We start from the raw sequence: 12,975 nt of genomic DNA on the forward strand, positions 1-12,975 counted from the left end.
CACGATTCATGGCCACTTCAGTGGCGTAGGCCGACAGCTTGACCCATGCAGCTTTGGACAGATGTGGAGAATGAACAATAGTTTCTGTACAAGTTTTAACTGAAGAATGACAACCCCGCAAGTACATTGTTCGTTTGGTAAGCCAGGCAAGTTAAAAACAACTTGCAAATTATGCTTCGCACAGTTTACATTAACACTGTTGCATTATATATATATTACACTATCTATCAAAGACCTGCCTAGCACCTTTCTGATATAAGATTATTCAAAATAGACTGCTTGGAAGTGAATATGATGCATGGTCCCTGGCTTTTGTCAGGTTATTGTTTAATTGTCAGGCCATAAAAAGGAAGCATAGTGTTGTGATTAAAGCCCAGAAGGGGAAATGAAGAGACCTGGGTTCTATTCCTAGCTGTGTTACAGATTCACTGTTAGTCTTGGGCAAGTCACAATCTCTTTGCCTTAGTTTCTGCAGGAAACTTTGGGGGGAGGGAAGAGGAAAAGAAAAGGGCCATGGAGAATCAGTTATGTAAAGTGATTTTAGACTTTTGGATGAAAGGTGCTAAAGAAGTAAAAACATTAATATTTAAAACCATACACAATCAAAGTGTCAGAAACACATTGTGGTTTTAACGCAATATAACTTTCATAAGTTCATAGAATCCAAGGCCGGAAGGGACCACTGTCATCATCTAGTCTGACCTTCTGCATAATAGGTCATAGAACTTCCCCAAAATAATTTCCTAAGGCATATATTTTAGAAAAATATCCAATCTTGATTTAAAAACTGTCAGTGATGGAGAATCCACCACAACCCTTGGTAAGTTGTTCCAATGGTTAATTACACTCACAGTTAAAAATGTACACCTTATTTCCTGTCTGAATTTGTCTAGCTTCAGCTTCCAGCCATTAGATCATATAAATTCCTCTGCTAGATTGAAGAGTCCATTATTAAATATTTGTTGCCAGTGTAGGTATTTATAAACTAAAACTGTCACCCCTTAAACGTTCCTCTTCGTTAATATAAATAGATTGAGCTGTTTGAGTCCATCACTATAAAGCACATTTTCCAATCCTGTAATAGTTCTTGTGGCTCTTCTCTGAGCCCTCTCCAGCCTATCAACATCCTTCTTGAATTGTCAACACCCAGAACTGGCCACACTCACTCCAGCAGTGATCACACCAGTGCCAAATACAGAAGGAAAATAATCTCTGCTCCAATTTATGATTCCTATTTATGCCTCTAAGGATTGCATCAGCCCTTTTGGCTTGGGTCTCAAAAAAAGGGAAAAAAACAGTCACAAAACAAATAATCAGACAATCTAGAAACTTCTAGAAGTGGACATAATTCAGATTTGTTGAAACATAGGGATAACCAGATCAAATCAGTGTTCCATCTATTCCAATATATTTACCATTTCCTGTACTAAGTGCAAAGCATGCCTCTTCAAATTTGACTTGACAAATTAAAGCACACAGCTCCTCAAAAAAATAAAATAAGGCCGTTCCCACATGCAATACTCCTCCTGGAAGGGTGAATGGAGGCACCTCACATACATCTGGTAGTTGCATTGTTTATGCATCATTAGCACTTAGATGGATGCAGACCAAGAACTTGGATAGAACTGTATCTGTCTGTGACAATCCCCAGTACCAGATGATTCAAGAGGTAAAAGCAAGAAGCTATGAAGTAGGCAGGTTTATTCCTGTCCATAAGAGAAGAAACCCCTTATCAAAGATTGCCTTGTGCCCCAAAAGCATGAGGATTTATCATCTTATCCAAGGTATTAAAAAAACTAAAACTAGTATTTCCATGTTCCTGTAGTGATTTACGTAGCCACTGTGGATTCTTCAGGAGAAATTTTGCTTTCAGTAATTTGCCACCAAGCATAAAGGCCCCTGGATTTTATTTTATTCCTTAAAAATTTACTTCTTCCCACCCCCTACCCCAAGACACTGTTAAAGTTCCGAGGTGGTCTCTCTGGTTCCTTTTTGCAGAGTTCCCTGATCCCAGTCTCAGGAGTTCAAAGCCAGTTTTATTTGTCTCACTACAGTATTAGTGCTCTAAGGGCCTGATTTTCAGAAGTTATGGGCATGCAAATTGAGTATTTGAGAATACAAATGAGCAGAGCATTTAACTGTACATTTGCATGCATGATCATGATAAAGTTAGGCATAGACTGAGATGCACCTAAAATAAACAAATTTCAATTTTTTCAATATAAATTTGAAGGGATGGGAAACACACTTTAAACAAGTGCACAAAACTGTTTTATATGACTGCAATTTTAGTACAATCCATTAGTAAAAACCCATTTAAAGAAAAGAATCTACTAGTTTTATTTAAAAATGTAAGATGGTGGTTTTTGTTATGTTTTTACTACATTATGCTATTATTCATTGCCCAAAAAGAAGGGGTGCTTTATAAGCACAATTACTGCTTCCTACTTCTATTTTTATTACTAAAAGAGCAATACCTTGATTTGAATTGTCCTCCAAATATATTTTTAGTTTTGTTTTGAAGAGTGCTTAGAGTTAGAAGCACCAAAAAACCCCCAAAGAAACCTCCAAAACTTTGAAGTCCCACTATTATTATGTGTATTAAATGTTATTTTCTGATTATTAGTTTACAACAGTAAATGCACATTTCTAGACATTTTAAACAAGTGTTTCTTATTTATTCACAATTTAGACAGTTTAAAGAAAAACACAAAAGAAATACAAATGACAACATCAAAATGAAAAGGAAGTTTAGTGACAGAAAGTGAGTTTCTATAGCCAGTGCTCTCCATACATTTGAAAAGATTATCCAAACACTGCAGATGCAGAACTCAAATCAATGCCACACGATAAACTGCTGTTACTATTCTCTTTGAAATTAAAATGGAAATGGAAGTTAGCTGCCTCTTTATGATCACATGAACCACCTAATTTTCCATTTCTGCTTAAAGTAATATTTAATATCTTTTACAAGATGAATTCTGCAATACATTTTGAAGTAGCAACTTCACTTTGTCTGAACTCTGCTTAAAAGAAAGTCAGTGTCAATTTTCTTTTTAAACAAACAGTTTTCAATCTTGTCAAACATGCAATTCAGAGCAGTGTTACACTTGCGGCTTGGAGGTATCCTTGGAGATACTGCAAGGCTTCTGCATTCAGACTAGTACTCAGCATTGATGGAACCTTAAGAATAAATAAGATAGAGGCATTAATATGTGCATGCATTAACCAAATACCACTATATTTCAGGATTCCATCAGTCTGAGGGTATAAGATACGGAGCTAACTGAAGTCCTGACACAAGGTGTTTTGCAATGTGAAAGCACTTCCTGCAACAGACATGCCATTGTCTGCCAGGCCAATAAATTAGTATCAGAGATCTTAATTCCCAGCATTTTTCAATACTGCATCTTGAAATTGAAATTAACATGAACAGCTTTGCTTATATTGTTGTATTACCAGTTTGGGTAGGATGTGAAAAATGAAAACAAACCAATTACAAAAATTAGGTGCCTTACACAGTAAGCTGTACCCTGATCTCTCTGCTCCTTAGAAATCTTGAAGAATACTAAGAGTTATGAAAACTTAAAAATATTATATAGTTTAAGGTATTTTTAACTGCAGCCTATTAGTATGTCCAGGCATGAGACTATTCATCCTGAAAAGGCGTTTTCCATGACAACAGTAACAGAATTTTGTGTTTTTCAAACCATGGGTAGGACTCAGTACTAGGTCACAACATGTAAGGCACTGTGTCGCTTTGCTCTGATCAGCACTGCTGACCAGGACGTTAAAAATCCCTTCGGCGGTGCTGCCTAGCTAAGGCAGGCTAGTGCCTACCTTTCCTAACACTGCGCTGCACCCTGGAAGCGGCAAGCAGCAGGTCCGGCTTCTAGGCAGGGGGGACACAGGGCTCTGTGTGCTGCCCCCATCTCAAGCACTGGCTCTGCACACCAATTTCAGGACAATGGGAGCGGCGGGGGGGGGGGGGACGGGGAGAAAGAGGAGAGAGGGTGCCTGTGGGCGAGAGTTGAGCGCCTCCATCTAGGAGCTGGACCTGTTGCAGGCTGCTTCTGGGGCACACCACGGTCCGCAGTACCAGGACAGGCGGGAAGCGTGCCTCTGCACCCCGGCTGCACTGCTGACCAGGAGCCACCGGAGGTAAGTCCACGCCCCAACCCTGTGCCGTAATCCCTTACCCCAGCCCTGAGCCTCCCCAAACCTTGAACCGCTTTCTTGCGCCCCAAACCTCCCATCCCTGACCCAACCCCAGAGCCTGCATGCCCAGCCCAGAGCCCTGACCCCATCCTGCACCCCAACCCTCTGCCCCAGCCCAGAGCCCCCGCCCACACCGTGCACCCCTCATTCTCAGCTCCAGCCTGCAGCCTTCACCCCTGCACTACAACCCTCTGCCCCAACCCTGAGCCTCTCCCACAGCCCAAACCCCTCCTCCCCAGCTCTGTTGGGTTGCAGGCATCAACAATTTTATTCAACTAGGTCCCCAGAAAAAAAGTTTGAAAACCACCGACATAGCTGAAGATACTGATTTGGAGCTTTCCTATTCTATTTAACTCATTAGTGGCACTGGATGTTTTCTCTGGATTCTGCTTCCAGTCCAGGCATGATCTTCCCCAGAAGACCAATAAATGCATTAGAATCTAATTCAGACGAGTTTTTTTTTTTCTTCAACCTACCCTTTTCCCAAGAGAAGATAGTTTACCCTAAGAGGTGGCAACATTTTAACCTCTTCTCAGAATCCAACAGAAGTATCTGAGCCCTTATTAGCCTAGCTAAGTATACCTTACAGAAAAATACTTCAGTTGCAAACTAAATGAGTGAAACATCCACTCAGTTTTTCTGGCTAGCAAGACAACTTGCACAAAATAAATCCGTTGTCAAAAGAGTATCTTCTCTCTGCAGAATGGAGATTAATGTGTCATACATTAACTGTTACCTACCCTGCCTGGACATGCTGTAGATAGTTTGTGAAGAGACTGTGCCAGGTGGATTTTAGGATTGTTCACCATTTGACCCACAGGATCATGCTCTTTTTTCCCAGCAAAGGCAAGCTGAGAGAATGCAGTCTGGTATCCTGGAGTATCTTCTATATCAATGAAGTGTTCTTCATCAGGGATGGTATCATCTTCAGGCAGTTCAAAGAGACCAATTAGAGCCTGCAGTAAAGGAGTCCTACCACAGGACGAAGGAGGATAAAACCAAAATAGACACACATTATGTTAGCATGGATGAATTTTAAAAGAATACTGAAAACTCAAATTTATCGGAACCTGAGTGAGAACTAACAAAGGGCCAGGTGTTCATAGATTGCGTTCTGACTTGAGCAAATATGGGCTGCGTAGGTGTAATGGATGTGCACAAAAATTTACAGGCACAACTTGGGTGCTCTTATTAAAAAGATGGAGAATGTATTCATCTTGTATTGTCTCAAGTTCTCTTAAAGTGTCTAAGGAAAGCAACTCTTTTAGACTACTTCATTCATGCTGCCATTTAATTTTCTCCTAATATTCTAACATTGAGATCAAATCATTTTAACTATAACTTAAGTTACTTGCCATTTGGACAATAGAATTTCTATGAGGCTTGATGGCAAACAAGAATTTTATTAATGGAACAATGGCAACATCAGAACTAAAGTTATACATAGGCTCAATTATGTTGCCATTCTAAAGACCAATGAGTCAAAACCTGGCTTGATTTTTCATAAATAATGCAAAGGTAAAGGAAAGAAGTATTCTCTCAAGCAGGATCCTAGCTAAACTGTCCAATGGTGCACCCCTGTCAGAGGGCTAGGGAGAGCTCAGTGGTCTGAGCATTGGCCTGCTAAACCCAGGGTTGAGGGTTCAATCCTTGAGGGGCCATTTAGGGATTCAGTTGGGGATTGGTCCTGCTTTGAGCAGGGGGTTGGACTAGATGACCTCCTAAGGTCCCTTCCAACCCTGCTATTCTATGAATACTGACATCTGCTCTGGAAGGAGCAGTGTAATATTTCTCTTAGGAACAGCAAACAGGCCTGAACACTCACTCCATATTGCAGCAAGCATATTTAAGACCACAAAAGAATAAAATATATATTCTTAAAAAGGGATTTGATTAATTCAACTGCATAAGCAACACTATCTTCACCAACAAACCTTCAGGAGTTGTTCTGCACTTACCAGAGTTTTGTGTATTCTGTGTCCATCATGGGAGGACACTCCGTTAGTATTTTAGTAATACCAACAGCACAGATTTTCTTCTCTACTTGTCCAGATACTTTCTGTATTTCAGGAATTATAATTTTCTCCAAAACCATTCCAAACATCCTATTGTGATGTTGTAAAACAGAAAAATAAATATAAATAAAAATGGTGAAGGGGAAAAATCTACCAATTATATTTAAAATAAACATATACTAAAACTGTGTATGTAATCTTCAGGGAGCGATCTAAAGAAAAGCAATGCTATGCCACCACAGAGGTGACCTGAAATGGGTTCATTCAAAAATCCAAACCAAGTTAAGTTTAATTTCCTAACAGGAACAGAATCAAACTTCACAATTCCCCACGATCTTCAGTGAAGAGATCTAACAAGTTCATTCAATAGAAATCACATGGAAAAGTACGTTAGATACACTAGGAAGAAAAGAAAGACTAGAGGATATGAGAACTACCCAGCCGTAGAAAACAAAATTAGGACAGCAACAAGAGGCATCAGAAAACCATACAAAAAAGTGGAATCTAGCATGACAGAGCATTCCCAGAGGACCCAAGCTGGAAATTGTGTGTAGGAAGCACACTCTTCCCATGGATCGAAGTGAAACAGGGACTACCTCTTGCCCCCTTCAGGGGATACTCTTTGGCAGATACTCAGACAATCAGAATGATTCAGAAGGAAACCACAATCAGCCAGTCTCAGCAGAAGAAAGTATTACTGCTACATGGAGCCTTTGATATGGTAGCAGAAATCTCAGAGGATAACCCCTTCTCCAGGATGGGGGGGGTGGGGTGGGATGGGAGAGATAAAATGACTATTTAGTTGAAGGGACAAGTACTTGTTTTCTGATTTTTAAGTAGCCGACCAACTATTTCTCACAAGTAGTAAATATTATGTAAGAATGATACTAACTTTGGCTGTATGCTGTCAAATATTTCTTGAAGTGCTAATGCCCCATATTTTACACAGTACAAATTAATGAAGACTAGGAAACCTATTGAAAGAAAAGGATCAAGTTAAAAACTATCTAAAGAATATTTGTACATACTATTGTATAACAAGAGACTTCTCTGAACAAGCTTTAGAATGAGAAACAGACTGCACCATTACTACTCAACCTGGCATAACCATCTGATTTCAAAAAGTGGCATTTTTTTGATAAGATTAGAAATGGTGATCCAAAGAATGTAAAATTTTAGTTATAGGAACTAGAGTCATTCCAGTTATCGAGATTTGTTCAAAAAGAAACGCACAGGGTACAATTTTAGATATCTAAAAAGAAATGAACAAAGATTGATTTTCTCATGCAATGTGTTAAAGCTCCTGCCATAATTAGATAAACTAAGAATTAGAGCAATTGTAACACAACTGTCAACCCTCTTTCCTATGTGGCTGTTAGGAAAATCACTTAATTTCAGTTTGATGTAGGTTGTTATAACAATCATACCATTCTCATTCCTGCCAAAGACACACATTTAACTACAAGACTAAAGATTTTGTGGCATACTGTATGATTTACATAGTGAAAGAACACAAGATTTTACACTGAGTAACTATGATAATCTCTAAATTATGGTACAAATCACCAAAACACATTTCACATTTCAGTTATTTGCCATACATTTTGTTTGTGTAACGCAAAACCATAACAATGACCACAGTTGTGTTAAGGCAGAATAACTTCCCAAATACATGAAATGTGAGAGTCCTGTGTGCTGATCTGTTGATATAATTGACATACAAGCACATCAGGTCACTGTACAGTTTCTGCTTTTAGAGTGCAAGTTTGATGAAGCTGGAATACATATTGCTTCTCGGTATCAATTTGAGATGAAAATGAAAGTCTTATGGAGTGTTTTATCAACAGTGGTGTCAGCAATAGGAAGGTGGAAAGGAACACACAAGTCTTTCCCCATGACTTTTTATTTCTCTTATTTTAAGGTTTTGGATGGATGGAGTGCAACCTTAACTGCCTCAAGATGTAGTCTTTGTTTGGTAATGGAAATAAGTTTGTATAAATCACAGAAATTCGAGATGCAAAAGACCTGTTAGGTCATGTACTCATCCCCCTTAACCACTGCAGGATTCTTCCCTATGGTAAGTTCATCCAGTCATTTTTTGTGTTCCAAGTTATAGGGATTTCTGTATATCAGAATTCATATATGACACAAAACTTACTTTTGATAAACTTTGTTGTTTTGGAATTTTGAAGTCTTTGGAATAGTAGAATGAAGATTTGCTTCCTGTACTGGTCAACTGATTCTCTAGAAATTTAAAACAATAATTCAAGTTACAACTGTAACTTGCTAATGTAGTTTTATAGAAAATGTATATAAAAGAGTTTAATTTAAAATTATGACATCTGATTGAATTTAGCACTGGTATCTTTCAAAGTACATAAATATGTCTGGTCTTCAGTAATTAGGCTTGAACCTAGTTTCACAAGTTATACTCACGGAGGCATATGCTCTATAATACTGTTGAGAAGATAGAAGCCTTGATGGTCATTAGCTTTAGAGGCAATCAGCTTCTGGAACACACCTAATAATCCAGGCTGTAAGTGAAACAAATGGAAGACAGCATTTTTCTCTGGTGTGACTTAGCAGATATGAGAAGAACTAGCAAAAGTCATGCACCTATTTTCCTAAAAAGTATATCAAGGAGAATCAAATAAATCAATTTAACAGACAATTTCATTTCTGCAGTTAGGGACAAAAAGATTTAGCAAAAGAACATTGATGTAACCAAGTGTTCAAAGAGTTAGAGCTAACTTTGAAAACTACATGAAAGTCAATCTTAATTCAGAACATGGCTGCCTGCCTGTTCAATGGCATTATTTGCTCAGGCCTGACTCTCTGAAGCTGGGTGGTGATGGAGGGTCAGGATATGCAGAACAAATCTGCTGCTGGAAGTTGCAGGGAGAAGCATGGGGGGCATATTTGTTCCTCACTATTCCAGTACTCTTTCTGGGAGAAATCCTTGTCCTTTCCTGTTCCAGAGCTCTACCGAGATGCACCAGCTTCTTCCATCTCACTAGCAGAACTGGGGAAATCTATTTGCATGCAGGGCCGGCTCCAGGCACCAGCATCCCAAGCAGGCGCTTGGGGCGGCAATCTGCAAGGGGCAGCAGTCCATGTGTTTTTGCCCCCAAGCAGCGCGCTGAATTGCCGCCATGGACGGCGGGCGCAGTCCATGTGCCTTTAGGGCAGCACGTGCGTTTCCGCAGTGGCGACAGCTTTTATGTTCAACTGTCCGGCTGAAGACAGAAGCTGCCTCCGAATTGCCACCGCAGCGGAAATGCGCATGCAGCCTAACAGCACATGGACAGCCCTCGCCGTCCACGGCCGCAATTCGGTGCGCTGCTTGTGGCGGCAAAAACAGTAGAGCCGGTCCTGTTTGCATGCCAAGAGCAGCTGGGACTGGGCACAAGAATTCTGCATCTACAATGGTTAGCTGTGTGACGGAGTGGTTGCCATTAATAAAGAAAAACGGAATGAAGAGGATGTGCAGTGTACATTGTGTTGTGTACATTATTCTTCAGTTTACTATGTGAGAAGTTTGAGTTTACAGAGGGAGTAAAAACTCTGCATTAATCTTGCTATCTACTAAATTTATTAAGTTTTGGAAAGTGTGTCAGTATCTCATTTGTCTAAATTGAAAAATGCAGTGATAGGCATGTTGCAGTCAAATTAACCCAACTTACAATTTTGTCAGCTGCAGCACTTGCTATTGTACTGGCACCCTTCTCTAAGTATGCCTGGAGGAGTCTCACCAAAGGAGGAATGTTTCCTGTCCTTTCCCACAGTACTGGTTGGAGGAGATGAGGAAACAATGCCATGTAGGATGACGGGATGTCATTTTTATGCATTTCCAATAGCAGGGACATCACTTGAAACACGTATGGAATAAACTCTGTTATGAGGGAGCAGAAAATGACATTTACATACAGTTGAAAGGGTCACTCTCAATTCATAGAAACATATTTCTGTCTGAATTATTTTTAAACCTACTATTGTTACAAGTACCTATTGTTACAAGTTACCTAAGATCCCTGTAATGAAACCTATGAAAAAAAGCTTTTCTGCCCCCACATATACTTATTTTATACATTTGCAAGCATTTTGTGTATAGTCAAATTCAAATTTTCTCCATTTGTCAATCTTTCACAATGCAACAGAGAGGAGAAAAACTTGAAGCCTATGTAGATGTTAGTTTTTGTAGCTTTCTGACAGGATGATTTGGGGATAAGGGTAGTAAGTAGAGCTGTCAAACAAATTAAAAAAAATAATTGCGATTAATCATAATTAATCGCACTGTTAAACAATAGAATACCAATTATTTAATTATTGTTCGATGTTTTCTACATTTTCAAATATATTGGATTTCAACTACAACACAGAATACCAAGTGTACAGTGCTCACTTTATATTATTTTTTATTGCAAGTATTTGCACTGTAAAAATACAAAAGAGGTGAATTGAAAAATACTATTTAATGCAAGTATTGTAATGCAATCTCTTTATTATGAAAGTTGAACTTACAAATGTAGAATTATGTACAAAAATACTGCATTCAAAAATAAAACAATGTAAAATTTTAGAGCCTGCAAGTCCACTCAGTCCTACTTCTTGTTCAGCCCATCGCTCAGACAAACAAGTTTGTTTACATTTTAGAGAGATAATGCTGCCTGCTTCTTGTTTACAATGTCACCCGAAAGTGAGAACAGCCATTCTCATGGCACTGTTGTAGCCAGCATCACAAGATATTTACGTGCCAGATCCACTAAAGATTCATACGTCCCTTCATGCTTCAACTATGATTCAAGGGGACTTGCTAATGAGGAGTTCTACTTGGTAATGATCCAAAGTTCATTTTCATTATCTGAGTCAGATGCCACCAGCAGATGTGTGATTTTCTTTTTTGGTGGTTTGGGTTCTGCAGTTTCCACATCGGAGTATTGCTCTTTTAAGGCTTCTGAAAGCATGTTCCACACCTCATCCCTCTCAGATTCTGGAAGGCACTTAAGATTCTTAAACCTTGGGTCGAGGGCTGTAGCTATCTTTAGAAATCTCACATTGGTACCTTCTTTGCGTTTTGTCAAATCTGCAGTGAAAGTGTTCTTAAAATGAACAGCGTGTGCTGGGTCATCATCCGAGACTGCTATAACATGAAATATATGTCAGAATGCAGGTAAAACAGCGGAAGACATACAATTTTTCCCCATGGAGATCAGTCACAATGAGTGTCATCAGCCTGGAAACATGTCCTCTGGAATCGTGGCCGAAACATGAAGGGGCATACACATTTTTAGGATATCTGGCACATAAATACCTTGCAATGCCGGCTACAAAAGTGCCATGCAAATGCCTGTTCTCACTTTCTGGTGACATTTTAAATAAGACAAGGGCAGCATTATCTCTTATAAATTAAAACAAACATTTGTTTTAGCAATTGGCTGAACAAGAAGTAGGACTGAGTGGACTTGTAGGCTCTGAAGTTTTACGTTGTTTGTTTCTGAATGCAGTTATGTAACAAAAAAAAAATCTACATTTGTAAGTTTTCACTTTTATGACAAAGATTGCCCTACGTACTTGTATGAGGTGAATTAAAAAATACTATTTCATTTATCATTTTTAGTGCAAATATTTCTAATCCAAAGTAATACACACTTTGATTTCAATTACAACACAAAATATATATGAAAATGTAGAAAAACATTAAAATATTTAATAACATTTCAATTTTTTTTGTGCGATTAAAACTGCGATTAAGGGTTAATCAGATGAGTTAACTGCAATTAATTGACTGCCCTAGTTATAAGTTACCTATGTTGTTTTTTTTTAAAAATTGGTTAAATTTTCAGTTGGCATGTCCTTTATGAACAAGGAGATATTGGGATACTGTATTTTATAAATAAACCTCTTTGGGACCGTAGTCATAATATGTAACTCAGAATTACTGCATTAACAAATATGTGTAGTAAGTCATTGCACATTACATACACTACAACATAGGATGGGAACACAGACAGCTACTTATGGCTTTTAGTTACCTTGCACATCATTCTGTAATATCTCAGTAAACACCATAAACAAAGCCTCTTCGAAGCTTCCAACAGCAGCAGGATTTGCTTTGCAAGTTATCCTTATCGACAAGCATATTGATTCAAACATGTAATGGTTAAAGTGAGGTTTGCTTGGGTTCTAAAAACAAGTTATGAATAAACAATCAACTTAGACTTTGAGCCAAGTCAGTTAACACAATAACTTATATTTAAATAGAAACCTAAAGCTTCTTAATCTAATTTTAGTCAAAGAATACGTGCATTATGCTATATTTTTCTAGCAATAATTCCACTGACACCATGGGATAAAGCAGTAAGATCCACTAATATTCATTGTCTAAGTTTTTATCAGTTTTGGAAATATACAATACAGTTTTCATAACTAGACAAACCAAACAAATATAAAAAAAGAAACAGCATGGGAAAACATCTACTGAAAAAAAATAAAAAATATATTTTGCAGTTACGTAACAATGTTCATTCAATTCTTTATCTATACAGAATGTCCTTTATTCCCTACAGCAAAATGTAGGCTTTTAAAAAAAAAAAAGTTTATTTGGTTAACAGTTGAAGGTGGCCTGTAGTCTTCACAGGATTGTCTATATAAAGTATAGCAGTCCAACTTGAACTGAAAAAATCTGTTAGTTATCAAGAGATTTAAACATATCAAGAGTTAATTTCTTCTTTTATGTATAACA

General features: G+C 38.3%; 1 protein-coding gene across 2 annotated transcripts in view; it reads right to left on the minus strand.

Annotated features, from left to right (window-relative positions):
• Positions 1-2,652: 2,652 nt before the first annotated feature.
• LOC115634937 (exportin-2) overlaps positions 2,653-12,975 on the minus strand; it is a 35,812-nt gene continuing 25,489 nt past the window's right edge. For both annotated transcript variants that reach the window (XM_030532995.1, XM_030532997.1), the window contains exons 18-25: positions 12,266-12,416; positions 9,917-10,125; positions 8,670-8,767; positions 8,392-8,477; positions 7,126-7,207; positions 6,177-6,323; positions 4,959-5,190; positions 2,653-3,183 (exon numbers count right to left, since the gene is read on the minus strand). In XM_030532995.1, the coding sequence (XP_030388855.1) occupies positions 3,094-3,183; positions 4,959-5,190; positions 6,177-6,323; positions 7,126-7,207; positions 8,392-8,477; positions 8,670-8,767; positions 9,917-10,125; positions 12,266-12,416 (1,095 nt within the window). In that variant the 3' untranslated portion in view covers positions 2,653-3,093. The remainder of the gene's footprint in view (positions 3,184-4,958; positions 5,191-6,176; positions 6,324-7,125; positions 7,208-8,391; positions 8,478-8,669; positions 8,768-9,916; positions 10,126-12,265; positions 12,417-12,975) is intronic.

Source organism: Gopherus evgoodei, chromosome 14, assembly GCF_007399415.2.
Source record: "Gopherus evgoodei ecotype Sinaloan lineage chromosome 14, rGopEvg1_v1.p, whole genome shotgun sequence".
NCBI classification, from domain to species: Eukaryota; Metazoa; Chordata; order Testudines; family Testudinidae; genus Gopherus; species Gopherus evgoodei.